This window comes from Eublepharis macularius, chromosome 5 (assembly GCF_028583425.1).
Source record: "Eublepharis macularius isolate TG4126 chromosome 5, MPM_Emac_v1.0, whole genome shotgun sequence".
Taxonomy (NCBI): domain Eukaryota; kingdom Metazoa; phylum Chordata; class Lepidosauria; order Squamata; family Eublepharidae; genus Eublepharis; species Eublepharis macularius.
In genome coordinates this window covers 152,065,226-152,092,814 of record NC_072794.1, presented here as the reverse complement: position 1 = coordinate 152,092,814, position 27,589 = coordinate 152,065,226, and the positions used below count along the sequence as shown (strand labels likewise).

The window sequence follows — 27,589 nt, the reverse complement described above, 5'->3', positions numbered from 1 at the left end:
CCTCCTCTGGCACCCCCTCCGGCACCCCGCACCCTGAGGCCACCGCCTACCTGGTTTCAATGGGCATGCTGGCCCTGGTTCCAACCCATTTCCATTCCTTGCTGCCCTCTGATTTTGATCTCACACAGTTTTAAACTGGAGAGGTGAAATTGACAGAGCCTTTAGGAAGGCGAAGATGAAATTAACAAACCCTATGAGGAGTGATCTCTGCCAGCTCTGTCTTTTAAAACTATGCTTCCCAGCTAACATTGCGTCTCCCTACACTTGATGAACACATGGCAAGGCATCTTTTGTAGAGAGACTCTCTGTTGACTAGAGAGATCTGTTACAATTCCAGGTGATCTCCAGGCCCTACTTGGAGATTGGCAACCCTAGGAGAACCCCAAGAAGTTGCTGGTACTCAGTACCAGTAAGTATCACTGCAAAAAAACCCTGATAATTATAACTAGAACTGTCAGATCACAACCTAGAAACTGGGCACCATTCATTCAATCTCCCGCTAAAGTAGAAACCAGGCATCTAGAGCTCCTTCTCACTTTTCAGTCTCGTATTTCTACCATCAAATAATGTAAATTATTAAAACTTATTTATTTCCAGAAATCTATATTGCCACACCTCCAAAGATCTGATTGAGACAACTCACAAGGCACACACAATAAAATCATAAAAACATACATTAAAATAATCAGTATTAAAACATATAATCACAAGCCTTGAACCAGCACTGCAGTCAAGCTAGAAACAGACTATGAAACTGAATACAGAATTATTTTGGGCTAGGGTTTCCAGGTCCTCCACAGTCTGAACTGGAGGACAGCGGGATGGTAGGACAGAGGGCAGTGGATATTCGCCTTCATGCGCATGCCCCCATTTCCCCCTGTGGTGCTAGAAAATGACATCATTTTCAGGCACAACAGGGAAGCTATGGGTTGTGCCTGGGGGCAATTCATTAAAAATCACTCTCAGACATGAAATGTGGGAGCAATTTTTAATGAATCACCCCCAGAGTGACCCATAGCTTCCCTGTCATGCTGCAAAATGTTGTTTCCACTGGGGGGGGCGGGGGGAGGCGTGCAACAAAAAACATGTTGTAGCTCTATTTACTTGCTCCATTTATATGCCATCTTTCTCCCCAATGGGGAACCAGAGCAGCTTATATCATTCTCCTCTTATCTATTTTATCCTCACAGCAACCCTTTGAGGTAGGTTAGACTGAGAGTGTGTGACTGGCCCAAGGCCACCCAGCAAGCTTCCATACACAGCAGATATTTGAATCTGAGTCTGCCAGATTATAGTCCGACCCTCTATCTGCTATACTGTACTGGACATAATAAGATCAACCAAAATGAAACAAGGCAGCATGCAAGCTTTCAGGTTCTCCAGAACTCTTCTTCAGGTGAGATATTTAAAAAGGACAAACGGACCTGAGGAAATGTCCAGCACTTGTGGGTATGAGCAGGAAATTTGTTGGGGATCAAAATGAATCTAGGTGAGAGCCAGTTTGGTGTAGTGGTTAAGAGCGCAGGACTCTAATCTGGAGAACCGAGTTTGGTTCCCCACTCCTCCACTTGAAGCCAGCTGGGTGACCTTGGGTTAGCCACAGCTTCTAGGAGCTCTCTCAGCCCCACCCACCTCACAGGGTGTTTTGTTGTGGGGATAATAATGACACACTTTGTAAACCGCTCTGAGTGGGTGTTCAGTCATCCTGAAGGATGGTATATAAATCAAATATTATTATTATTAAATGTAAGAAGGAAAGGTAAGCAGGAAGGCGAACATAACAGAAAATGAGAGCTCATATCACACGTTTCAGTTTAGGAATTGCCCATTTCAGTAGCATACGGTTGCGGTCTCCTGGTTGGGAAATCCCTGGAGATTTGGGAGTAGCAGATTTATACGATCTGAAGAGGAACCAGATGTGTGGATGGAGCCTGGGAAGGGCAGAGTTTGGGGAAGGAAGAGAGCTCAGCAGAGATGTGATAACAGAGAGTCCATCCTCTGAAACTGCCATTTTCTCCTGGAGAACTGACCTCTGGAGTTTGGAAATGTAATTCTGGGGGAACTCAAGGCCCCACCTGGAGGATGACAACACTACAACAGCATCACTAGTAGCACTACTTCAATAACAGTTTTATCTGCCACCATTAATACGGTCCATAAATGGTGGTGGAATTAGCAAGCCAGGAAGGCCCCAGCAGATGGCGCCATCTCAGCTCCTCAGCTCAGTTCACAAGCCATAAGCTGCAGCCTTCTTGGCTACTGCACTCTTCAAAAGTGTTTGTTTGTATGTCATGTGCATAAAATACATGCTGGGGACTGGGATTAGCTGGAGCTGCTTTTCTTTAGTTATCTGGTTCCTCTTTCCCACCCTCCTTTATAGGGTTGCCAGGTCCATCTTGGGAAATTCCTGGAGATTTAGCGGTGGAGCCTGGAGACGGTGGGGTTTGGAGAGGGGAGGGGCCTCAGTGGGGTATGATGCCATAGAGTTCACCCTTCAGAGCAGCCATTTTCTCCAGGGGAACTGGTGTCTGTTGCCTTGAGATCAGTTGTAATTCCAGGAGATTTCCAGCTACCACCTGGAGGCTGGCAACCTTACACCTTTAGCTGTACAATTTCTCACCCATTAAGCCAAATTCAGTCCATCTGCTAGATATGGTAGCCCACCAAAGTCTTGATAAAGGCAGGGCTGTCAAAAATGGGGAAGATTGGGGGGAGAGTTTCTACAGGCACCCCAAGAAACCAAATAGTCTACCTACTTCAGTTAGCTCTTATGGTCTTCACCTAGTATGATGCCTGTAGTCTAAGAGCTTCAACAATACGTAGAAGGCTCTCAAGAGCAGCACTCATTTCAACCCTTTGCTTTTCCATGAAGGACTGGCAAGTTCGTGCGTGTGCTCTTTCTTTAACTGAGGGGCAGGATTGCCAACCTCCAGATGGAGCCTGGAGTTCTCCCCAAATTACCACCGCTCTCCAGATTAGAGATTCCATTCACCGTGAAGGAAATAGCCGCTTCAGAGGATATATGCTAGGGAATTACATCTCTCCTGAGCTCCTTCCCCTCCCTAGCCTTCATCTCCAAATCTCATAAGAATTTCCCAAACTGGAATTAGCTATCCTGGCAGAGGCATTCTTTGTGCAAGGGGCTCTAGTGGCTCATGGCAGGCCACGATAAATTACCTGGTTTTGAAGAGGTTGGCCACAATATAGGAGGTCTGTTCAACTTGAGCTTGCCAACTGTGGGTTGGGAAATTCCTGGAGATTTGGAGGTGGAGCCTGAGGGAGGGTGGGGTTTAGGGAGCAGAGGTACATCAGCAGTACATTCCACCCTCCACTTTTTCATGCAGTTTTGCTTATTTGAACAGGGCAAAAGCAACAGCTGCCAATATATGTGCTTTCTCTGTGGTAGCCTCCCACTCTACAGAATGGCCTGCCTGAGGAGGTCAGGAAAGCTCCCTCTCTCCTGGCTTACAGCAGACTGTACAAAACTGAATTATTCAGGAGGGTCATAAGAAATAGCTCAGAGGCGTGCATTGGTAGAGACAGGGCTATACAATTAGACTGTGCTATTGGGTGCTGTCTGCTGACGTAGTTATGCTCCTGTTGGGGAGCTTCCATGTTGCTAAACATGTTGTGTTAATTTGTTATACTTGTTTTAGAAAGATTTCATTTCTATGCTCAACTTTATGCCCTTTTTTCAAATTTTCTGCTACCATACCTTATTGTACCTGCTTACTTAATATCCTAATCACTATTATATGTTGTTCAGTGAATGTCCTGGCTGTTGATTATATTATTTCACTCACACTGTGTAATCTGCCTTGAGTGTCAGCAAGAAAAGTGGACTATAAATAAATAAATATCAAGATCAATAAAAGCAGCTCAGAAAGATGCATTGGCAGGGACAGGGTCTATATGCTACTCTGTTGGGTACTGTCTGCTGATATAGACATAAGCCTGCTAGGGAGCTCATGAAAATGAGTTATGCTTTGTTTCAGAAAGAGTTCATCTCTGTGCTTGCCTTTATGCTTGTTTTTCAGATTTTCTGCTGCCATACCATAGTGTTTCTCTTTTCACTGTATGTTCTAACTGTTGTTGCTCAGTGAATGTCCTATCTGTTGATTATATTGTATTTTCACTTGCACTGCATAATCTGCCTCGGATCTCAGTGAGAAAGGCATCATCATCATCATCATCATTATCATCATCATCATCATCATCATGAGTCCAGTAGCACCTTTAAGACTAAGTGTAGCATAAGCTTTTGAAAACCACAGTTCTCTTCATCAGATGCAAAGAAGTATGCAGAGAAGAGAACTGTGGTTCTCGAAAGCTTATGCTACAGTAAAGTTGGTTAGTCTTAAAGGTGCTACTGGACTCTTTACTATTTTGTGACTACAGACTAACATGGCTAACCCCTCTGGATCTATCATCACCATCAATCTCTGTGGTCTGGAGATCAGTTGTAATTCCAGGAGCTTTCTAGTCCCTACCTGGAGGTTGGAAACCCCACTTGAGAGGGTCACAAGTTGGGCAGGCTTGCTCTGCTTTAAAACCCCAAATTGTCAGCTCTGTAGTTATCTTTTAGCATTTCAAGACATCCTATCTTTAGAATGTAGCACAGGACTTCCTTCTAGGTCAAACTTCTTGGCAGGTCATTTGATTATTTGCCTGTTTCTCAATTATTAGAAAAAGTATGGAGACACCAAAATGGAAATAGCTGTGGTTTTCATTCTGCTTCCTGTTGGAAGCTTTCCTTACATGACTTGCTCATGTTAACTCTTAGGTAAATGGGCAGTTTGTTATCCCAGGCTCCATTCCACCCAGACTTAGTGGATTTATCACCAACTCCTGGTCATCATCCAATTCCTTAACCTTTCAGCGCCTCCTCTGAAAGGAAATTTGCTTGTAAATTTTGCCAGGTGGTTTGTTGAAGAGTTACAAAAGAATATTACAAATTATTCATCTTCAGAGTATCATCATGGGAAATATTGGACAGTGCTAGATAAGACAGCCCATGTGTTGAGTTAATTAGCTATGCAATCTGCTTTTGAAAGATGCGTGAAATTATTAAAATTGCCCCGGACTGCCAGTGCAATCCTATGCTCAGTTGCTGCAGTCTAAACCTACTGGGATCAATGGATTTATATCACAGCCGCTCAGCACAGGATTGCTCCATGCCAAAAATATTTCTGGGATTGTAGAAAAAACACACAGCTGAGCTGACTCTGTCGGAATTCTTCTTTGTTAGGAATGCTTTGGCCATCTTTGACATTCAATCTAATGATTTGCTTTTAAAAAAAATATCCAGGATATAAATAGAGAAATATTTAGTTCACTTACTCCTACACATGTAAATAAATTTGTACTCTTTCATTACTGATTGATGGGTTTGGCTTGATCTGTTTCCATGGCAGTACAGGTTTGCAAACCTTACTGAGTGGGACAACTTAGGGTTGCCCATAGTGGCTTGGACTATCTTTGGAGATTTGCAGGTGGTTGCTGGGGAGGGAGCTCAATGCAGATGTGATATCTCTCTAGGACTTCTGTTTCCCTTACATTCTATGGTATACCACAGAATCTGCCTTCTAAGCTGCCATTTCTTCTGGGGCAACTGGTGATGGTAGTCTGATCAACTATATTTCTGGGAGAACTTCAGGCTCTGCCTTGAGGTTGGTAAACCTAGCCTGGCTTTATGGCATAAGTACATTGTCAATAGTGCATAACAGTGTCCTTGCACTGCCAAGTTTACAGCATGCACTGCCACTCATGGCTGGCTCAGGCTTCCCGTCCTCCAGGTGAGGCCTGAAGTTTTCCCAGAATTAGCACTCATCTCCAGACTGCAAAGATCAGGTCCCCTGGAAAAACATGGCAACTTTGGAAGGTGAACTCTTTGCCATCACATTCCCACTGAGCTCCCTCCCATGCACAAACTCTGCCCTCTGCAGGACCCACCTATATGCCTCTAGGAATTTCCCAAGGTGGAATCAGCAAGCTTAAAATGGCCCCATTAGAGTCACTGGCAGGAGGCTTGACACCAGCAGAAGACTTGTCATGGGGGAAGGGGGAGTCGGTGGTGACATGATGACATCACTGGCAATGTGATGATGTCACTTCCAGTGCAAGTGAAAGTGATGTAATGACATCATTGGTGATGGTCCAGCTAGCATTTGGTCAACTGAAGGCTAAAGCATCACCAGTGATGTGAGGATGTCAACTTTGTTCCCCCCATCCCCTCCATTTTTTCTCCTGCCATCCAGATGAATGGTGGCAGAAAGGGCTAAATAGGGGTAGGGTTGACAACTTCAGACTGGAAAATTCCTGGCTATTGGGGTGGAACCTCGGGAGGGTGGATTTTAGGGAGCGGAGGGACGTCAGCAGCTTCATAGAGTCCATCCTCCAAAGCAGCCATTTCCCCCAGAAGAACTGATCCCTGTTGTCTGGAGATCAGTTGCAATCCCAGGAGATCTCCAGGCCATTCCTGGAGGTTAGCAACTCAAGGGTGTGAGGTGGGAGATCTCCTGCTCCTGTCAGGAACGTGGAAAGCCTGGGCTCCATCCACCATACTGTGCCCTTATTTCAGCTGATGGAAACAGGGCTGACCTCTCTCAGCAGTCATATCAAGTATAGATGAATGAATTGTGCAAAGCAACCTGGAAACCGTGGGATATGTGTTACTGTAACCCAGGGGTGGGGAACACCTGGCCCGCAGGCCATATAAGGCCCGTGAAATCATTTGGTCTGGCCCTGCCAAGATGTCTGGCTTCCGACGGGCCCAGCAGCTCCAGTGCCGGTGGGGAGACACCGCAGAGAGAGACAAGCGATGGCAGCGCTGTGGGCAAACGCAGCAGCCTGGGGGCTATGCAAGCAGCCAGTGAGACAAAGAGCCACAGCGGCCCAGCCTGGGCCAGGCACCAGATGGGGGGAGGTGAGGAGAAGTGGTGGCGTGACAGAGCTGCAGGTCAATGCGCCAGCTCCCACAGGAACAGCAGCACTGCACCGCCACAGCAGACGCCAACCCTACCCAGTCCAGGAAGGCCCAGCCCCAGGTCAGGCACACCCCCACAACCCACAAAAAGTAAGGGGACTGGAGGGTGAGAAGGCAGCTTCCTAGGGGAGTGAATACTGGAGTACCTCACCGCACACCAGAGCAACCCCATTCTGAGGCCTGTGGGGGAGCCCCCTCTCTCTCTCTGACCCCCAAGGTCATCAGTGCAGGCCGAAGAGGCAGCCAAGGGTAGGGAAGGTAGGACGGACCCACGCTACAAGGCCAGCACGGCCAGCCTCCCAGGCCCGACGCTGACGGACCTGCCCGATGCTGACACAAGACAACCGCAGGCGGGACTCGATATTCAACATCTAGGAGCTTTTTTCATAGCAACTTAAATTTATATTAAGTGAATCATCATAATAACGTAAATTTTGAGAGACAAGCAAGGAATGTCCATTACAGTTGTGAGTGGCAACATCATCAATGCCAGCTAACATCACACGCCTCACCAAAGAGAAGCAGTTCCAGCCATCCCATTAGGGGGGAGTTAATTAAATGTTTGACCAAATTTAGCAGGCTAATTTTTAAGTTGATAATTTTGTATGGCCCGCAAATGATGTTATAAATATCCAATTGGCCCTTGGCAGAAAAAAAGTTCCCCACCCCTGCTGTAACCTTTCTGTTTCCGTGCACATTCCCACACTCTTTCCAAACCATGCCTTGAACCTCAGAGCAGTCTCTCATGGGTGGCTGCAGTTGTGATAGAATTGACCACTTATTTTCCAGTGGATGCGGAAATGTTGCATGGCTGCGGCTGGTATGCTATATATCCCATGTGGGGCTTGGGGGGGGGGGTGTTGTTTTGGACCCACTACAATGCAACAGAAAGCTTTATGGTGCCCCACCAGCTTCATTAATCAGCCTATGCTCATGTCTTATGTCACTGTTTTGATGGCAGGATGCCTTTGTTTATATCAGTGCTGTTATCTCTTGGTATGAATTCTCCCTGGAGCATTTTAGTAAAAGAGGAAATGATTCCAGTAGAACTGTTCAAAAACAATAGCCTATGGAAGCCCACCTGACGTCATTGCCCGTCAGGCCGTCAGGCCATCAGGCCAACTCAACATGCTGCAAGATTGTTCTCTAGAGCTATCTCTAGCACTCAACGTGTTCATGCTGCCTAGAACACTACTCTTTGTCCCTTTCCAGTACTCCTTGCAACCCAAACCTTTCAGTAGCTTCTTAATTCCCATTGACCAGTTACAATGCAACTAGGAAAGCCAACTCCAGGTTGGGAAATCCCTGGAAATTTCTGGAATGGAGCCCAAGGAGGGTGGAGTTTGGAAAGGGGGGTGAGTTCAGTAGGAATGTGGTGCCATAGAGCCCACCCTCCAAAGTTTTCTCCAGGGGAATTGATTTATGGAGAATAGTTGTAATTCCAGGAGATCTCCAGGCCCCACCTGGAAGTTGGCAATCCTAAATGCAACTCTAAGCAGAGGTACACCTTTTAAAGCTAGGTTTGCCATTTACCAACCTTTGGCAGGCAAACACCTACCTTTGGCCCCAATCTCCCTCCTTGAGAAATTGAGGATTGGGAGAAAAAATGGCCAGAAAATGGCTTCCATAGTGATGCTCTAGGAATTTCTTCATATCCCTATGCCCTTTACCACAGAGACTGGGGAAATTCCTAGAGTATCATCCAGAAGTGACATCACATCTTCCTCAAACTCAACCCTTCTCGGTCACTCTTAACATTTGTCAAGCCATATTGGCAGCCCTATTCTAACCCCATGTTAGTCAATGGACTTAAAAGGCTCTAACTCTACTTAGGATTCCACTGTTAAACTGCTATCTGTCACTGCAAAAGCAGCAGCAGGAGGCAGCAGAAGTGACGTGGGTAGGGTGGTAACATCAAGAAAGAATAGCGCAAATCAACCGTGGGTGGCTCTCAACCACTTTGGGAGAACATGTGTGGGGCGTATCCAAGATATGACATGGCCAGTTCTAGGTCCTGACCTCAGATTGCCTCCTTAAATAGGATATTAAAGATACAGGAAGGAAGTCAGTGTGGAATGTTCACGTCTTAGCAGCTCCCATTCTATATATAACAGACATTTCTCAGCTTGGAGCCTCACTGTATGTCAGTATCAGTGACAAAACACGATCGTGTTTCTGAATGCAAGAACACCTGGAGTGTGTAAAGGTGGCGTTGTGACAAGATTCACCAAGTTCTTAGGAGATCTGCAAGGATGATATTGAGTCTAGGAGAAAATCATACATAAGGAAGCCAAGGGAATTGCCTGTGTGTAGATTAAGGACTTGGAAGGAGGATGGTTAGTATGTCAGAATGAATGAACACTAAGTACCGTTGTTCACCTTATCCACCAAGGGTAGATCAGGAAGCAATGAAGATAGCCAAACCTACAGGAAATCAGATCTAAGCAGACAGTCCAAGGGGTCATTTCCATTCAGCCTTTTCAGTATGCTAAATGATAATCCAACCAGAATTTTATGGGCCCTGCCAAAATGTGTTCTCTCACATTCTCACTCTCCCCCACCCCTACACACAAATGCACACACTTGTCTTAGAGTCCCTCTTCATGAAACATCTTATACAAGGACACTCAAGTGTATGGTCATGCAATGTTAGACAGGAAGCACAGTTTAAAAAGACAGAGCTGAAGGCTCTGTCAATTTCACCTCTCTACACAGAGCTGGCAGAGATCACTCCTCAGAAGGTTTGTTAATTTCATCTTCGCCTCCCCAAAAACCCTCATCTGGTTATGAGAACCAGATGATGCAAATCCATTCCAAGGCACACCTGGGCCATTCTCCAGTTATATGAGAAAGCCTTCCCTTTATAAGGCAGAGGTGCTCTGCACATGCTCAGATACCCTCACGTCTCTGTTTTGGAGTGGGAGAAATCCCCCTATTTATTTATGAATTTATACCATACCTTTCTCTCCAATGAGGACCCAAAGTGGTATACAACATCTTTATCCCCTCCTCTTTTTGAATCTTCACAACAACCATCCTGTGACGTAGATTAGGCTGAGGAAGAGCAACTTGCCCAAGGTCCTCCAGCAAGCTTCCATGGCAGAGAGAGAATTTGAACCTGGGTCTCCCAGATCCTAGTCTAACACTCTAACCACTGTGCAACACTGTCTTTTAGGATAACTTCCTCCATAGGAAAAATTTTTGCACATGCTTAGATACTCTCAGCTTGAAATTGATAACTCTAAGCAGAGGGCACTCACAATGACATTTTCTTGGGGAAAGAGGAGTAAATTTTCTCAGAGTGCACAGATTCAGAGATATGATGGAGTGATTTTATTTCAGAATGTACTTTCTTTGGAAGAAGGAGGCTGTGATGCCGGTGCTGCCATGGCAACTCTTTGTTTTATTAAAATTAATATGCCAGATACCAATTTGTACCATGTGTGTGCAATTGCTCTTGTACTAACAGTAAACAACAACAACAATAATAATAAAGATCACGTCAGCCACTGTATTTACCAGAAAGGAAGATAAGTTTGAATGTGAGATGACTCCCTTAAAAATATTAGACACACCAAAAAAATATATTATTGGAAATAACCATAAGTTGTATGCAAATGTAATGGACCTTTGTTTGATGGCATATCTGTGAAAAAAAAACTAGCCTTACATTTTAGTAAACATTGTATCAATTCTCTATTTCCTTTTTCTGTTGCATGCATACGCAGTGGTCTACCTTCCAGCAATGGCATGTTTTCTTTAGCTGTTTCTGAGGATTGGTGGAGTTTTCTGATTGGGCATCCTGTCCTGAAAAATCTGTAATGTCTATTAGCATGAAAGGGCTCACATATATGACAGCCGATGTGGTGCAGTGGTTTATTATTTCATGTATTTGGTGGTGCAGAGTGCCCTCAAGTCAGAGTTGACTTATGGCGACCCCTGCTGGGGTTTTCATGGCAAGAGACTAACAGAGGTGGTTTGCCATTGTCTGCCTCTGCAACCTTGGTCTTCGTTGGAGGTCTCCCATCCAATTACTAACCAAGGCCAACCCTGCTTAGCTTCTGAGATCTAACAAGATCACACTCACCTGGGCTATCCAGGTCAGGGCATTTCATGTATTTAATTAAATATTATTTAATATATTGGACTAGGACTGGGAGGACATAGCTTCTGTTCATCATTAACCATGAAACTCAGAGTGACCTCGGGCCACTTTCTTCTCCTGACCTACCTCCCAGGATTGCTGTAAGTAGGGTTGCCAATCTCCAGGTGGTGGCTGGTGATTTCCTGGAATTGCAACGGATCTCCTGGCCACAGAGATCAGTTCCCCTGGAGAAAATAACTGCTTTGGAGGGTGAATTGTATGGCATTATACCCCGCTGATGTCCCTCTCCTGCCCAAATCCTGCCCTTTCCAGGCTCCAATCCCCATGAGTTTCCCAGCCTGGAGCTGGAAACCCTAATTGTAAGGATTTTTATACTAGGGATTGCCAGCCTCCAGGTGGATCTTGGAAATCTCCCAGATCTCCAGATGACGGAAATCATTTCCCTTGGAGAAAAAGGCATCTTTTGGATGGTGGACGCTGTTGTATTATAGCCCTCTGTGGTCTGCCTTCTCCTCAAACACCACCTTCCCCAGGCACCACTTCCAAAGGTCCAGGAATTTCCCAGCCCAGAGTTGGCAACCTTGATTTGACAAGCAACATTTTGAAACTGGACTGAATCCTGGACAAAGCACCTACATGTGCTTAATTAGCACACCTGTGCAGCATCCACCTGGGCAATAGACCTTAGGCACACTAGCCCAGTTTAAATGATATGCTGCATGAATGCAAAGTCTTCTGTGTAAGAGCTTTTGCCTTGTCAACCACACTCAAAAATGGCCAAATCTCCAACTTCCTTAGGTTTACTGTGTTTCCTTGATTTTGCTCTCTATCTTGTAATGAAATGCTGTGTTTCATTTAGTGCTGGAGAGAGATTGGATTAACAGCTGCCTTTTATATTCAGCAAGGGAGAATGCTGTTTTTCTCTAACATAACCTTCATTGGTGCCGCTTGAAAACCCTGTTTTGCACTACCTAAACCAATGAAGCCCACGCCACATTCTGCATTCCCTTCTCACATGGGCTTTTTACTCGCACAGCTTACTTACTTCCCCTGTTTTATTCTGTACATCCAGCCTGGAGAAGAATTCTGGATAGCTCAAAAGCCTGCCCACTGTTTTGGTTGATCCTTATTTAAATGGTATGGTGATGAAGACAAAGTCTTATTATTATTATTCTGTTTGAACTTTTCCCATTCCTTCTATTCATCTGAGATTTAATTCTGAAGCTAACATCACAATCATACCTACCTGGAAGCAATCAGTGGGATTTTACAACCAGGTTTTTACTTCTGAGTAAACAAAATTGATCAGGGAAGGACCATGGTTAGTGGCAGAGTGGCTGCTTGGCATGCCAAAGGTCCCACCCTCTCCAGTTAAGGATCAGATTACATGATATGGAAGACCATGACCTGGGACCCCAGAGACTTGTTGCCATCTGAACAGACAATGCTGACTTTGCTATACCAATGGATTGATTCAATTTAAGGAAGCTTCATATGTTTTAAGATTGGAATGCAAGGCATTTACACTGTAATTTACATTTACAGACATTCACAACCCCATGCATGTTTGCTCAGAAATAGGTCCCATTTAATTCACAGGGGCTCTTACACCCAAGTTAGTGAGCGTAGGATTGCTGCCTTACACTTGTTTAACTCGGTATCCCTGCCAAACTATGCACACACAACTTCCTATGCCAATTTTACATCACCCAGGCTCTCCTAGTTTTATAAATTCTCTACTCCAATTACATTAGCAAACACCATTTACGACCGACCAGGGAAATGCAGTAATAAAGAATGCATTTCCTTTCCACATACTGTATTCTATCTTTATGGAGCCTGACCAATATCTTTTATTAGTTCATAACTAATCACTCCACTTGCTGATGAAGAATGTCAATTTCTCTCCATCTAAAGAAAATTTCAGATTTTCCTTTGCACATGGAGAATACCTGAAACATTTCTACCATTTAGTCTGATCTTTCCATACAAGTCTTTCCCAGTTTCTTAACATGCCACTTGTATATCACTTATATTTTGTCTATAAACTGCTGGTTGTCTGAGTCAAGTTAAAGGGATGGTGCTATGGCACCATTATCACACCTACTTACCAATACCTCCTTTATTGTTATTTTTTAAACACTGAGTTTATCTTCATTTTAGTACCAATTTAGCTACAGGAATGGTGGGGGTGGAATGAATCTACACCTAACTAGCTTAACTGAAGCACAGTTCAAACATCAAGGGCAGTCTCTTTTTCCAAAATAATGCCAGCCAGCCTTCATGTATTCAAGCAGAATGAGCCTAGAGAAATATTCTATTAAGCAGAAATGCAAAATGTAGTAGTTGGCTTTTCTCTCTAGAAATTCTCATTTTCCTATTAACCCAAGGATGAACTTTTAAAAAAAAACCTATAGAATTATAATAGAGAGGAAAATAGATAATTAGCTACAGAATGGTTTTCTTATTGTACTGCTGAAAGAAACCCTCAAACAGTGAGTACAACAGAATAGCTCGATTGGTCCATGGTGTGAGCCTAAATAGAGTTACACCCCTCTAAACCTATTGTAACTGGCATTGTTAGTAAGGATTATGGACAAAACAGCAGTCTCTCCTCCTATATAATCTAGAAGTCTGCCTTTCGACAAGCAGTCCCATTTTATTTTGTGCAAAACACACTTAAGTAGCAAAATTACAATAATGCCTAAGTTGCTGCTATTGTTCTGATGGGGGCAGCATTGGACCCATAGCCCCTGAAACATCATTTATATATTTACAATTTGATAGTTCAGATCTGAACTCTAACCCAAATGATGTTACAAGAACAGCCGGAGAATTCAACAGCACGGACGGAGAAGGAAGGGAGAATTCTCATTCTCAGGGATGACAGTTTGATATGAATTTTTAATTGGGGTCAGTTGAATGCGAGGTCATTTTCATATATTTCATTACGGCCATTCTTTATCACATCTATAATATTTCTAAGGGGTGTCTCAGAGCACCTCTTTATCTTTCAAAGCACTGTTTCCTATTGTATTTATTTCATTTATACCCCACTTTCTCCCCAAAAGGGGGTTCAACTCTTCACCTCTCCTTCATTTTATCCTTACAACAATCCTGCAAGGTAGTCTAGGCTGAGAATGTATAACTGGCTCAAGGTCACCCAGAAAGCTTCTATGGCAGAGTGAGGATTTGAACCTGGGTCTCAAAGATCCTAGTCTAACCACTACACCCACTGGTTCTCAATACTTATGTTGCTTGAAATGGCCGTTGTGCAGATTTCACGTTCGGCAAGATCCAAGAGCTCCACAAGTCGTCATACCGGCAATATTGGCAAGTCCAGCTTCATGCATTACTAGCAGATGTGTTTCAAGAAGCATGTGTCACTTGTACTTATGCGTAGCCTCCAAAATTGGAGAGATACAATGTTCCCATTTGACAGACGGAAGAATCAGGCAGATTGCTAGCTCATTGCTTGTCAAATGAGTTCATGACAGAAAAGGAATTGTAACCTGACTCCCAAGATCAGTATGCTATTTAGTAGACCCTAACAGTTCAAACATATATTAAACATTTTATGCTCCTGTATAAACTACCATATACTTAAGAATTTCAAGTGGAGTCACCATTTTTAAAATGCTAAATTGCAAATCCAAGAAATATAAATGAACGCATCAGGGTTTTTTTTATATAGCTCTGTGCTGTTAGGTACCACAGAGATACACTACAGGCACATGCTTTCACTCAAGGCATTCCTTCAACACAGACTATGCAAACTTTGTGAATGCGCACAACTCACTCCCATACAATCTCAGCCCAACTGGATTAGAGTTCCAGCTCCTGTACTAAGAACAGGTTTCCATGTTCATTTAGCATATCTTTCTTCCGTGTATCATCATGTAAAATGTTGCATGAGCGAAGGAATAATTTTGGGCAAAATGAAAGCTGGCACTCTAGGTGCTATTCAGTGTGGTATCTCCATGATTACTGCAAGCAGTGAGCCCCTCCTATGTGCATGCACCTGAATCCATGGCAGGTGAGAATGCATTGAAGAGATGCCACTACCTGTGGTACAGCAAGTTGGCTTGAGCATCTGCCTTCTTTAATAGCCACAATTTAGCCTATGAAGAGTTTTTCCCTTCTGAAATCGTTGAGGTCAATTGATTTAGACTGAAGTTAATTCAGTGTAGCTCTAACAGAATTGCACCTTTCTAAACCCACTGACAATGCCGTTAGAAGGGTTTGACTCACTTTTGGATTGTAATCCTAAAGGAGTAACTCGGTTCAGGATGTTAACTTCATAATGTCCCAAAACTGTTATTCTAGTTACATTTATGTTAACGTAGATTAGAAAATGGAAGAGAAATGCAATGCACACAATTGCTAATTTTGGCATTGTCATTGCAGAATGATTTACAACACATCTGATTTGGCCTCACATACTAAACCAATTCTGACAGCTTGAGTCTATGCACCTTGACTCCAAAGTAAGCCTCCTCCATTAGCCTACAATCCTAAACTCACTTACATAGAATTACTCAGAGGCTTCAGGCAACTGCATTGGTCCCAAGCAAAATTTAAAACGCAAGCAGTACCTTTAATTAAGTCCAACCAAAAGAAGTGTGCAAGCTTTTGAGTTCTACAGAACTCTTCATAAGGCTTACTTCTAGGTAAACATACATCAGGGAAGATATCTTTAAGGTGCCACAACAATTTGCGGGCACAGTCTGCTAGGAAATTCTCTTGCCCCAGACCCATCACCATGAATGGGAGTGGGTATAGCATCATTGTACTTTGCTACAGCCCAACAGGGGGTCCTCTTCAGATAGGCGCTCAGTGCTTTGAAGAGCCTTAGGGCAGCTCCGATCTCCAAAACCGTTTCTTTCCCAAGCCAAGTATGTTTAAAAAAACAAAAATCTTGCAAATGAGCTTCAAGCTCTGCCTCGCATGGCGTCTTGTGAAATCCAAAAGCTTGCTATTTTATTGCCACAAGTGGTTCAGTTGGAACCTCGGTGGGTCTCCTCTGTTTTCCCCGCCCCTTGGATCCGTTGACGAGAAATGTGCCTGGCCCTCCACCGCAAGCTGTTTCTATATTTGTAATGCACATACCAGTTCGGATCTGGAAAGGAGCTGCTATTTACAATGGAAACTAACCTGAGCTTCCGTTGCAACGCGATCGCACACCCCACGTGGCAGAAGCCACGAACTCTGGCAAAGCCTGACGCCCCCCGGCCCATTAATAAACAAACAAATACATAAAACGGGGAGAGCCCAAGTACTCACTCCTAAACGTCTGCTCCTAATCTTGACGTAACCTTGCTTCACTATGTCGTTAAAATTGGTAGCCATCCTCTTTGGGGAGAGCCGAAGAGTTGTGGGGAACTTGCAGAGCGATCCAGTTTGCAGCTGTGGGTTGGCTTTGGCCTCTTTTAAAAAAAACAAATAAATCTCCCGACCGAAGAAAAACCTTTTCCTGACCCAGAAACTCGCCGGCGAGAGTTTTTAATCCACTTGGGAAGTGAGAAAGAGTGAATGAGAGGGGAGACTCCCCGCGTGGATCAGCTGACGGGGAAAGACGACAGCTTGCAGCTGACTGGCTTATGGAATGAGATCAGAGAATCGGCCCAGCTCCCCCTCCCTCGCTCGCTTGTGGGCGATGCGTTCCTCCTTCGCTCGCTGCTCCTTGGCAGAACTGGAATCAACCTGCTGAATTCCGCCTGCCTCTCCCCTCTCCCCAGGAACGGTAATTGCAAAAGGAAGAATCTTTTTATTTTATGCAATAAGAAAAAGGGGGAGGGTGATAAATTAGGACCAGGAGTCCCCAGTTTCCTCCTCTACAAACGTTTGTGGGTTCTAAGATCAGCCCTTGGAATCTATGAAACAAGCTGGAAGTGTCTCTGAGCATGTGCAAAATGCATTCCCTTCCGTACTGCCTAGAGGGCCTCCAGTCACCGAGGGTTCTGTGGAAGGCTTTGCCCATCAGATCTGAGCAGCCACATTTTTTTCTTGAGAGAAAGCAGCACAACAGCCATGGAATAACAAAAAGGAAGGGAGCATAGATAGTGGGTGCAAAGAATTAACAAGGGAACCACAGGGTGACTATCTAGTAACAATGTCTGCAGTTTTTCAACCAACGTAGCTGGATTTTAGACCATTGGCACCTTAGAGAGCAACAAGTTTGTCAGGGTTTGAGTTTTCGAGAGACAAAGCTCCCTTCTTTAGGTACAGGGCATGTATCTGTATATAGCTTTGACTCTCGAAAGCTCAGTCCTGGAAAATCTTGACGTAGCTATAAGACGAACAAAATTTGTGGTAGGTTATGAGCTCTTGTGAGTCCTGTGACTCACAAAAGCTCATACCCTACCACAAATTTTGTTCATCTTACAGATACTACTGGACTCTTGCTCTTTTCTACTGCTACGGACAGACTGACAGGGCTACACAGCTGGATCTATCTCCCTGGGAAATCTTGTTGGTCTCTCAGGTGCCACCGGACTCCAGTCCTGATGTTCTACTGCAGACCAACATACCTGGAACTGCCTACAATGGTAAATTAGAAAAGTTTAAGTTAGGGTGCAGCTTTCGTGAACTTCTGTGATCTGAGCACCAGTGGAATCCTAAAGAAAGTGACGCCCTTCTGAAGCCATTTAAGTCAATAGAATTGAAACACTTGCAGCTGAACCCTCCAGCAACCCCTATCTCCCTCTTATTTATTTACATTATTTATAGTCCGCCTTTCTCACTGAGACTCAAGGCAGATGACACAGTGTGAATCAAACACCATCCACAGGATGTGACAAACCCAATGCACAACACAATGGGGCTTGGATTGCAGAAATCTGACAAGAACCAGAAATCTGAAGAACAGAGCAGAAACAAAGCATAAGCATTCACACAACATGTTAAACAATGCAGAAATTGCACAGATCATACTTTCACCAACAGATGATACATACTGTACGCAGTAGTATAGTCCACAGTCCCTATCCTCTTTACTAAAGCATCTTTCTGAAAAAAAAATTGTTACTGTACATTCCTATTACCTGCATTTTAAAAAAAAAAACCTCTTGAATAGTTCAGTTTTGCAGAGTTTGCAGAAAGCCAGGAGGGTGGGAGACTTCCTGACCTCGCCAGGCAGGTCGTTCTATAAGGTAGGGGGGACAACAGAGAATGTGTGCGCACAGGCAGTTGTTGATTTTGCCCATTTGCTGGGTGGCACCTGCAGAAGGTCCTGTTCAGATCAGAGAAGCTGCCATGGTGGAGCAGCTGGCTCTGCAGATATAAGGGACCAAGACAGTGAAGGACTTTGTAGGCAACACCCCAAACCTTGAATTGAGCCTGGTAACTGATGGGCAGCCAATGGACTGACTGCAGTACGGGAGTAATATGCGTGCTCCACTTAGCTCTTAGTGTTCCATCCTCCAAGCGATTTCTTCTTTTCCTTCTAGCCACACTCCAGGACACAATTCATTACAGATCCCTGGATAATAGCCAAGGGGTTTCTTATGGTATTCTGCAAACGGTTATGGATATTAATGCTGCTTTATAAGGAAATTGAACAATAGGGGGTTTGAAAAGGTTTGCAAAAACTCAGCTTTTTAAAGAGCCAGATTGGACAGAGAAAGAAAGCAAGACTTTGAGCACACATGGGGGTGGAAGAATGCTGTTCTCAGTGTGTTCTCATACACGCTCCCCCTTCAGCTCCCACTGCCTGAGTGATCTCAAATGCTGTCATTGCCCAGCCCCTGAGCCCTTTCTAGCAGCCACTGCTGGTGAGATCCAATTAAGCTAGAAAATATCAAGAAGGGAAAGGAAGAGGCAGGGAATAGAAACACGCCACTGTCCTTAGCCCACATTCATTTGAGAGCACAGAGCTCATTCCAGGCCATACTGTACTGGAAGTACAATAAATGCTTGGTATAATGGCTAAAGTGTCAGGCTAGGATCTGAACGCCCTGAGTTTAAATCCTCATGGGTCCCAGTAGCTTGCATGGGGACCTTGGGCCAACCATTGCCTCCAAGCCTAACCTACTTTGCAGGAGTAGAAAAGAGCAAGAGCGGTGGGGTGACTCCCAAAAACTCATACCCTACCACAAATTTTGTTGGTCTTATTGGTGCTACTGGACTCTTGCTCTTTTTCTGATGCTGCTACTACAGACAAACATGGCTATCCATCTAGATCTACTTCACAGGGTTGTAGTGAGGGTAAGAGAGGAGACCAATGTACGTAGGGTTGCCACCTGTAGCTTGGAAAATTCCTGGAGATTTGTGGACAAAGCCTGCAGAGGTTGGGTTTTGAAAGGACCTCAGTGGTGTATAATGCCATAAAGTCCTCCTTCCAAAGCCACCATTTTCTCCAGAGGAACTGATCCATTTTTTCTTGCTGCCCTTCCTCATCATTTCTACCCCTGCCCTCACTTTTGCCAGTCCTTAACCACTCCTCCTGCCTTGCTCTGCTTTGAGCACTTACCCATATCATGTTACTGATTTGGTCTCTGACAGCACAGGCAGCCCCAGCAATTCTGGCTCCCTAATGAGCATAAGTCGTTCCATGTACAGCATCTGTTTGCATGCAGAAGGTCCTCCACTGTTTTCAATAAAAAGGATTAGGTAAGCAGATGATGTGAAAAACCTCTGCCAGAGACCCAGGAGAGCCTATGCCAGTCGCGATAGACAATAATGAATTTGATAGACCAAGGATCTAACTCAATAGAAGGCAGATTCATGTATCTATGTCATGCTCACAAAATAGGTTTCTCTCCCCTTGTTGTGCAAGGCAACGTCCTGCATCCCAGTTGCTCCCAGGAACACCGATGTTTCTTGCAGCAAACACATAAAGGCGCAAATGCTCCTGAACATGCATCTTTTGGCCCCTGTGTATACTTCAGAGAATCCTGTGTGTGTGTTATGTGCCGTCAAGTCGCCTCCAATCTATAGCAACTCTATGAAAGAAAGAACTCCAAAACGTCCTATCATGAACAGACTTAATAATAATAATAACATTCAATTTATATACCGCCCTTCAGGACAACTTAATGCCCACTCAGAGCGGTTTACAAAGTATGTCATTATTATCCCCATAACAAACACCCTGTGAGGTGGGTGGGGCTGAGAGAGCTCCAGAGAGCCATGACTAGCCCAAGGTCAAGAGGAGGAGTGGGGAATCAAACCCGGCTCTCCAGTTTAGAGTCCCGCACTCTTAACCACTACACCAAACTGGCTCACATCTTGCAAACTGGAGGACATTCATTCTTTTATTGAGTCAAGCCATCTTGTTTTAGATCTTCTCCTTTCCCTACTGTCTTCTACTTTTCCTAGCATTATTGACTTTTCCAGAGAATCTTGTCTTCTCATAATGTGACCAAATTATGATAGCCTCAGTTTTGTCATTTTAGCTTCTAGGGAGAATTCAGGCTTGATTTGATCTAGTACCCACTTATTGGTCTTTGATCTAGTACCCACTTATTGGTCTTTGATCTAGTACCCACTTATTTCAAATGAACCAATGTGCTTCCTCTCAGCTTCCCGACCCAGTTCTTAACCTGATCCCCAGCTCTCCTCCCAGCACTTGGAGCACCAGTGGGTTACAATGATGCTTCCTCTTCTAAGACGGGATCATATATAACAGCTGGAGAATCAGGGGAACATCCGCCAGCCGCCGCTCAGCATTAGACTTCCTATTAAATTTATTTTGTGAGCTGCAGTCTTTGATGGAAATAGATGAATGTTTTGAACATTACCCACAACAGCATCATTCCATTATCACAAAACTGTGGTAGCATTTCTTATTGTGAGAGAATAAAAGGTCACTTTGAAGTACTAGCCCTGCTGTTAATAATTTAAGTGGGTAATAATTATAATCACATTATACGAGCACGATAAGATATTTCAATACCCGGTACAACGTTATGTTCCAAGATATCTTTTGGGTGGGGGTGGGGGGAGTTGCAAGAAAATGGCAAAATTAAACATTTGGACTGAAGAGATCAGCATCTTCCGAGGGCTTGGGAGAGGAGACGGCATGCTGCTGACTCCGCGTCCTAGTGAAGTCCCCCCTCAAAGTGGATTGGTGAATTTATCTGAATAATCTATTTTTAAACTGTGAAAGGGGGGGAAAGAACATGGTCAATATCTTAGAATGTTCAAACTATTCAACATTCAACCTGATCCAAAGATCTCTTGTGAGCACAAGGGATACAGAGAGACTCCCACGCTTCTATCAATTTACAGAATGTATAAAATGGAATTGTTCGAAATTGTTCCCTTTAGAAAGGCAATAGGAACGCGGCAAAACAGATTGTGCACTTTTATATTGGGAATAGGGTTGCTGTTTGTCTGTGAAAAAAAATTTAAGCAGTTTTCTTTTCTCTCTCTCTCTCTCTCTCTCTTTCTTTCTTCTCACCAGGCAACCAGTGGAAGATTAACTTCCCAGAGTAGGGCATCACTGGTGTTGTCATAATTGCTGAAGTGATTTCTGGTTACAAGCAGAAGGAACATCAGTGCATCAAGACACTGGTGTCTGCCCCCCATTCCCCCCTTATTTTCTCCTGCTATCCAGCTGAGCAGCAGGAGAAAATAGAATGAAGGCACACTTGTGGTACAGGCATGCAATGTAATTACTGTATTTATTTATTGACTTCATTTATCATCCACCTTTCCCCTGCCCCAGAAGGCCCTTCCCACCACTACTCAGGAGGCAGGAGAAAAAAGGAGAGAATGGGGGAACGGAGGCCAGCATGCAGACTTCACTTCTGGTGGAACAGGAAGTGACATTTGTGCATTACCAGCAATGCTCTGGCATTAGAGTTTTGACTAATTGCTAGAGTGTTGTCCCCAGTGGACATATGGCAGCCATACTTCCCACCCACTACGTTGTTTTTATTTCATTCTTCTCTAATAGTGAAATCCTGGTTTTTTTGCATTGTTTATTGTATTATTTACCGGTCTTTAGTGCATTGTTTTTACAATTCTGTAATTCACTTTGAGTCTCAACAAGAAAGACAGATGTAAGCTTTCGAGAGTCAGAGCTCCCAAAACAGAACCTTCCACCTGCGCAGACCAAAGCTGGTTGCCGGAGTTCCAAATGGTCACATTCTTTTGAGTGGTCATAGATCCAGAGAAAAATGAAGAATCCCAAACCAGCCTGTGATTCATTCTTTATTATCTACAGAAAGTAATTGGTTTTATCGAAGCACTTTCCATTCCATGCAAAACTGAACTGCCTCTGTCTTCTTTTTCCACTGTGAATTAGGTTTCTTTGTTTTTTCCAGTTTCCTGAATGAAAACATTCTCTGATGCCCACTGAAGCTTAGCTTAACAAAGCAACGATGACAAAATCTTAATGAAGTCATTTGTTAATGAGCGCATCAGGTTTTGGCAACAAACAATTGAACACTGTGAGAATGGACTGAAGCACGGACAAAACGGGAGAAAGGCCGGCCAGCTGATTTGACGAACAGCAAGTGGCGAAGGGAGTATTGACTGAAACTTCCTTTGATGAAGTTCACTCCTTCAGATCATTGAGCTTTACCAATGGAGCCTGTGGCCATTCCTGGACCTACCACGATGCCTGGACCTTCGCATTGCAGATATGCCCAGAAGCCAATAGTTGGTTCAATTCCATCCGTGTCCTCTCCACAGACCAGCATTTCCATCAGAGACTGAGAGTCTGTCTACATGAGACATCTTACACGGGGGACGCTCAAGTGTAGGGAGATGCAGTGTTAGCCAGGAAGTGTAGTTTAAAAAGACAGAGCTGAAGGCACTGTCAGTTTCACCTCCCTACATGAGGATAGTTTAAAGAGACAGAGTGGTGGAGATCAGTCCTCAGAGGGTTTGTTAATTTCACCTTCACCTCCCCAAAGACTCTATTAATTTCACTTCCCCTTTGGGGAGGTGAAGATGAAATTAACAAACCCTCTGAGGACCAATCTTCACCACTCTGTCTTTTTAAACTACCCTGGTGTAGAGAGGTGAAATTGACAGAGCTTTTGGCTCTACCTTTTTAAACTACGCTTTCTGGCTAACATTGCATCTCCCTGCACTTGAGCATCCCCTTTGTAAGGTGTCTCATGTAGACAGACTCTCAAAGAGAGAACATTCGTTCCCATCAGTTAGGCTGGAGAGGAATCAACAAACCAGGCGGCATTGGCCTATTTTTTTTTTTTTTTGGCTTTGGCAACAGATAATGAACAACATACCAGAATAACCACCACATACACTGGGATGGCTTAGAGTTCAAAGGACTGGGTGTTGTGGTTGTTTTCTTCATTCAGCCTCTGTGATCCAACATAGGCAGGGAAGGGATTGTTTTCACAAGCTCTCCCCTCTCTTGAATCACAGGCAAACATGAACAAATGTCAGTGTCAAACAAAAGAAGAAGGGAGCTGTGACTCTCGAAAGATTACACCCTGAAAATCGTGCTGATCTCTAAGGTGCCACCTGACTCAAAAACAAAAATAAAGTTTTGTTCAAGTGAACCACACCAACTGCAGTCAACACTCATTTTGGCGCATCATATTTTTTCTGCTGCCGAGGCCCGCCACGCTCATTAGTGAAACCATTCATTAAGATCTTGTCATAATTGCTCGTCTAGGCTACACTTCAGTGAGCATCACTAGAAATGTTTGCATTCAGAGCTCTGGAGAACTGGAACAGTTTTATTCCTTCATAAATAAAGCCTCACTTGTCGACTGTTGGTATAAAAAGGAGAACACGAACTCACTAAGGGAGAGAGTCTCATTCTGAATGCCGCTGGCCTCAACCTCATTATATGAATAGAGCAAAGGATTCTGTATAAAAAATCTTGGATTCTAACATCAGTCAAATTGTGCTAGGGGAAGGGCATAACAACAACAACAACAACAACAACAACAACAACATAATACCGCCCTTCAGGACAATTTAACACCCACTCAGAGCAGTTTACAAAGTATGTTATTATCCCCCCAACTATCACCCTGTGAGGTGGGTGGTGCTGAGAGAGCTCCTAGAAGCTGTGACTGACTCAACTGGTTTTAAGCGAAGGAGTGGGGAATCAAATCCAGTTCTCCAGATTAGAGTCCTGCCACTCTTAATCACTACACCAAAATGTCTCCGCCTCCCACATCTTATTGCAACCTTCCTTGACTCCATCCTCAAATCATGCTGCTTTGAGTCACTGAACCCAAACTGGGAGTTTGTAGCTTGCTGGGGAAATCAGCAAAAATCACAATCTGCATCCCTGCTAACTGAAAAGCAGTTCCACTGGAGTAGCTGCTGCTGCACCAAAGAAATGGCCACACAAGGTCCAACCATACATGTGCTTGGATCATTTTTTTAAATTCACTGTTGGGTGGATGTAAGCAGTGGTTTTGTGGACTGAATGCAAAATGTTGCCCAAACACTAAGAGTCTCTCTACACAAGTCACCTTACACAGGGACACTCAAGTGCAGGGAGATGCAATATTAGCCGAGAAGCATAGTTTTAAAAGACAGAGCAGGCCGAGATCGCTCCTCAGAGGGTTTGTTAATTTCATCTTCTGCTCCCAAGGGGAGGTGAAATTGACAGAGCCTTCAGGAAGGTGAAGATGAAATTAACAAACCCTCTGAGGAGTGATCTCTGCTGGCTCTTTCTTTTTAAACTACGCTTTCCAGCTAACATGATGTCTCCCTACACTTGAGCGTCCCTACATAAGATGTCTTGTGTAGAGAGACTTTGAGTGAAGAAATATTACTACTCATTCAAAAGCCATTCATCACTAATCTGCTGTTATCTTGAGGGCTGCTATCCCCAGTTTTTGCAAGCCTGGGTAGAGGTTTAGGGTCTGGAATATATTCACAGGTTGCTAGAGTGTGAGTTTTCTACACTCCTTTACACTCTAAGGCAAGTATGTTGGAAATACAATTGAACCTGATATTGCAGTTAAAATTCTGATTAAAAGAGGGGAACAGACAGGAGATGAATCCTGTTGGGACTTCATGGGATAGCATTACAACTGATCTGAAGTGATGAACAAGCAAAGTTGTCTTTGACTGAGTCTGACCTTTGGCCCATCAATCTTCTTCAATTGACAGCTGTTTGCAAAGGCAGAGAGGTCTTTGTAGCCATGTTACCATAGACTTTTTTAGGTGAAGATAGGAGTAAATCTAGGATCGTTTGCATGAAATGTAGAGACATACAAGGGAATTTTATTTGGGCTCAGATTTGGTGTTAATTAAGTTTATCTTGTTTACTTTGTCCTACTGTCTGGGACATCTCTCACTCTCATTCTCTCTCCACCGCAGTTCCCCAATCAATAACAACAACTACAACATTCGATTTATATACCCTTCAGGACAATTTAATGCCCACTCAGAGTGGTTTACAAAGTATGTTATTATTATCTCCACAACAATCACCCTGTGAGGTGGGTGGGGCTGAGAGAGCTCCAGAGAGCCCTGACTGACCCAAGGTCGCCCAGCTGGCTTCATGTGGGGAATCAAACCCGATTGTCCAGATTAGAGTCCTGCCACTCTTAACCATTACACCAAACTGGCTCAATTGCCTGAACAAAGCGGGGGAAAGGCAAGCATTTCTCCCCAAAGTTGAGGCAGAGAGTAAAGTGGAGAAATGTTTTACTTCGTGTTGATCCCACATACCTGTCAAGGAGAGGGAGGGCCAGATTAGAGGATGCTGTGCCCCCAAATCTGCCACAGGGATGCCACGCTGTTGCAGATCTCCTTTTTTTAACTTTTGAAAACGCCAGAGATCTCAGCGCAGGGGGATATGGGGCTCCAATCTCTCCACCCACCCACCCCTCTGCTTTCCACAATGGATTGCCACCCCCAAGCCTTTTCAAAACGTAAAGATCTAAACAGGCACCACATCCCATGGCAGACAGGGACTCAGTCTCAGCTCGCTGGCCCAGAGTAAAATGCCAGAGCAGGGGGTAAGCACAATGCCACTCCCTGACTCTGAATTGTTGGGGTAGGTGACTCAGCATGCCTTGGCCACTGCGGGGAGCTGCATGTCTCTCTGTGTTTGTGTGTCACTCTCTTGATAGTGAGGGGCTTCTCTTTATTTGAGGTGGGATGGCCATCTCCTCTGTCTCTGTCTGCAAACAGAGAGGTCACGTCTATTTCTCTCTCTCCCCTGCAGTAAGGGATTTCCCTCTCACTCTCATGCAGCCTTGATGCTGAACTAGTCAGCCATGAAATAGGGAAAGTAGCGCTTTTATCTATCTAGGACTCTTTTATAAGAAAATGCTTTAAATGGAATCTGCCTCAATAAACTATAAGTTTTTATCTTTGCAACACTTAAATTGCGTGGGGATTAATTACTGTATGTTGGGGGAAACACTTCTGACTGGAAAACTCTGCTACCAAATGAAATATAATGATCTCTCTCTCTCTCTCTCTCTCTCTCTCTCTCTCTGTCCAGCAACCCACCTAGGGCAGCAAAGGTAAGCACCTCTCCAGTTTACTACTTGCCCTGCCTAACAATAACAATAACAACAATAACAACAATAACAATAGCTGCACTTACATACCATTCTGCTGGAAAGATTAGTGCCACACTCAAGTGGTGGACAAAGTCAGTGTTATTATTATCCCCACAACACAGCTGGGGAGCTGGGGCTGAGAAGAGTGGCTTACCCGAGGCCACCTACTGAGCTCATGACAGTAGTGAGATTCGAAGCAGCAGAGTGCTGATTTGCAGCTGAACCACTTATTTATTTATTTATTTATTTATTTATTTATTTATTTATTTATTTATTTATTTGTAGTCCACCTTTCTCACTGAGACTCAAGACGGATTACATAGTATGAGATTATTACAATCCGTATCAAGTACATTTCATACAGTATCAAGGACATTGCCATAAACAATGCCATAGGGTAAATAGATCCAAGTTTTAAAAGACATAGTAGAATCCAATACAAAGTAGAAGAAAATACTGAAACAGAACATAATCACTTCTAGGATTGACATTAGACAACATAAAGCACAGGTAGGACATAAGAGTACATATTTAAAGCAACAGATAATATGTAAGGCAACATAATGGTGAAGTCTATGGTCCCTAACTCATTAGCGAAGCATCTGAGACCTCACCCCTACAATACAGCCCTCCCATTTGAGTAAAAAGCCTTTTTGAATCATTCAGTTTTGCACCATTTGCGGAAAGCCAGGAGAGTGAGGGGTCTCCTGACCTTCTCAGGGAGGTCATTCCACAGGGTAGGGGCCATCACAGAGAAAGCCCGTGTACAGGCTGCTGTTGATTTCGCCCATGTGCAGCCTAGCACCTGCAGGAGACCCTGTTCAGATGAGCGAAGCTGCTGCAGAGGAACATAGGGAGGGAGGCAGTCCAGCCATGAAGAGGTTTGTATGTAATAACCAATACCTTGAACTGAGCACGGTAGCTGATAGGCAGCCAATGGAGTGACTGTAGGATGGGAGCGGTGTTCCTGCTCCTGCTTGCTCCTCATAACAGTCGAGCTGCAGCATTTTGCACTGTGCTACAGCAGCTCTCCTTCAT

At 44.2% G+C, this 27,589-nt stretch overlaps 1 protein-coding gene across 1 annotated transcript in view; it reads right to left on the bottom strand.

Moving 5' to 3' along the window:
• The window catches only part of DOK5 (docking protein 5), a 103,089-nt gene extending 86,441 nt beyond the window's left edge, over window positions 1–16,648 (bottom strand). The window contains exon 1 of the mRNA XM_054980953.1: window positions 16,374–16,648. Within this exon, the coding sequence (XP_054836928.1) occupies window positions 16,374–16,439 (66 nt within the window). The 5' untranslated portion in view covers window positions 16,440–16,648. The remainder of the gene's footprint in view (window positions 1–16,373) is intronic.
• Window positions 16,649–27,589: the final 10,941 nt, after the last annotated feature.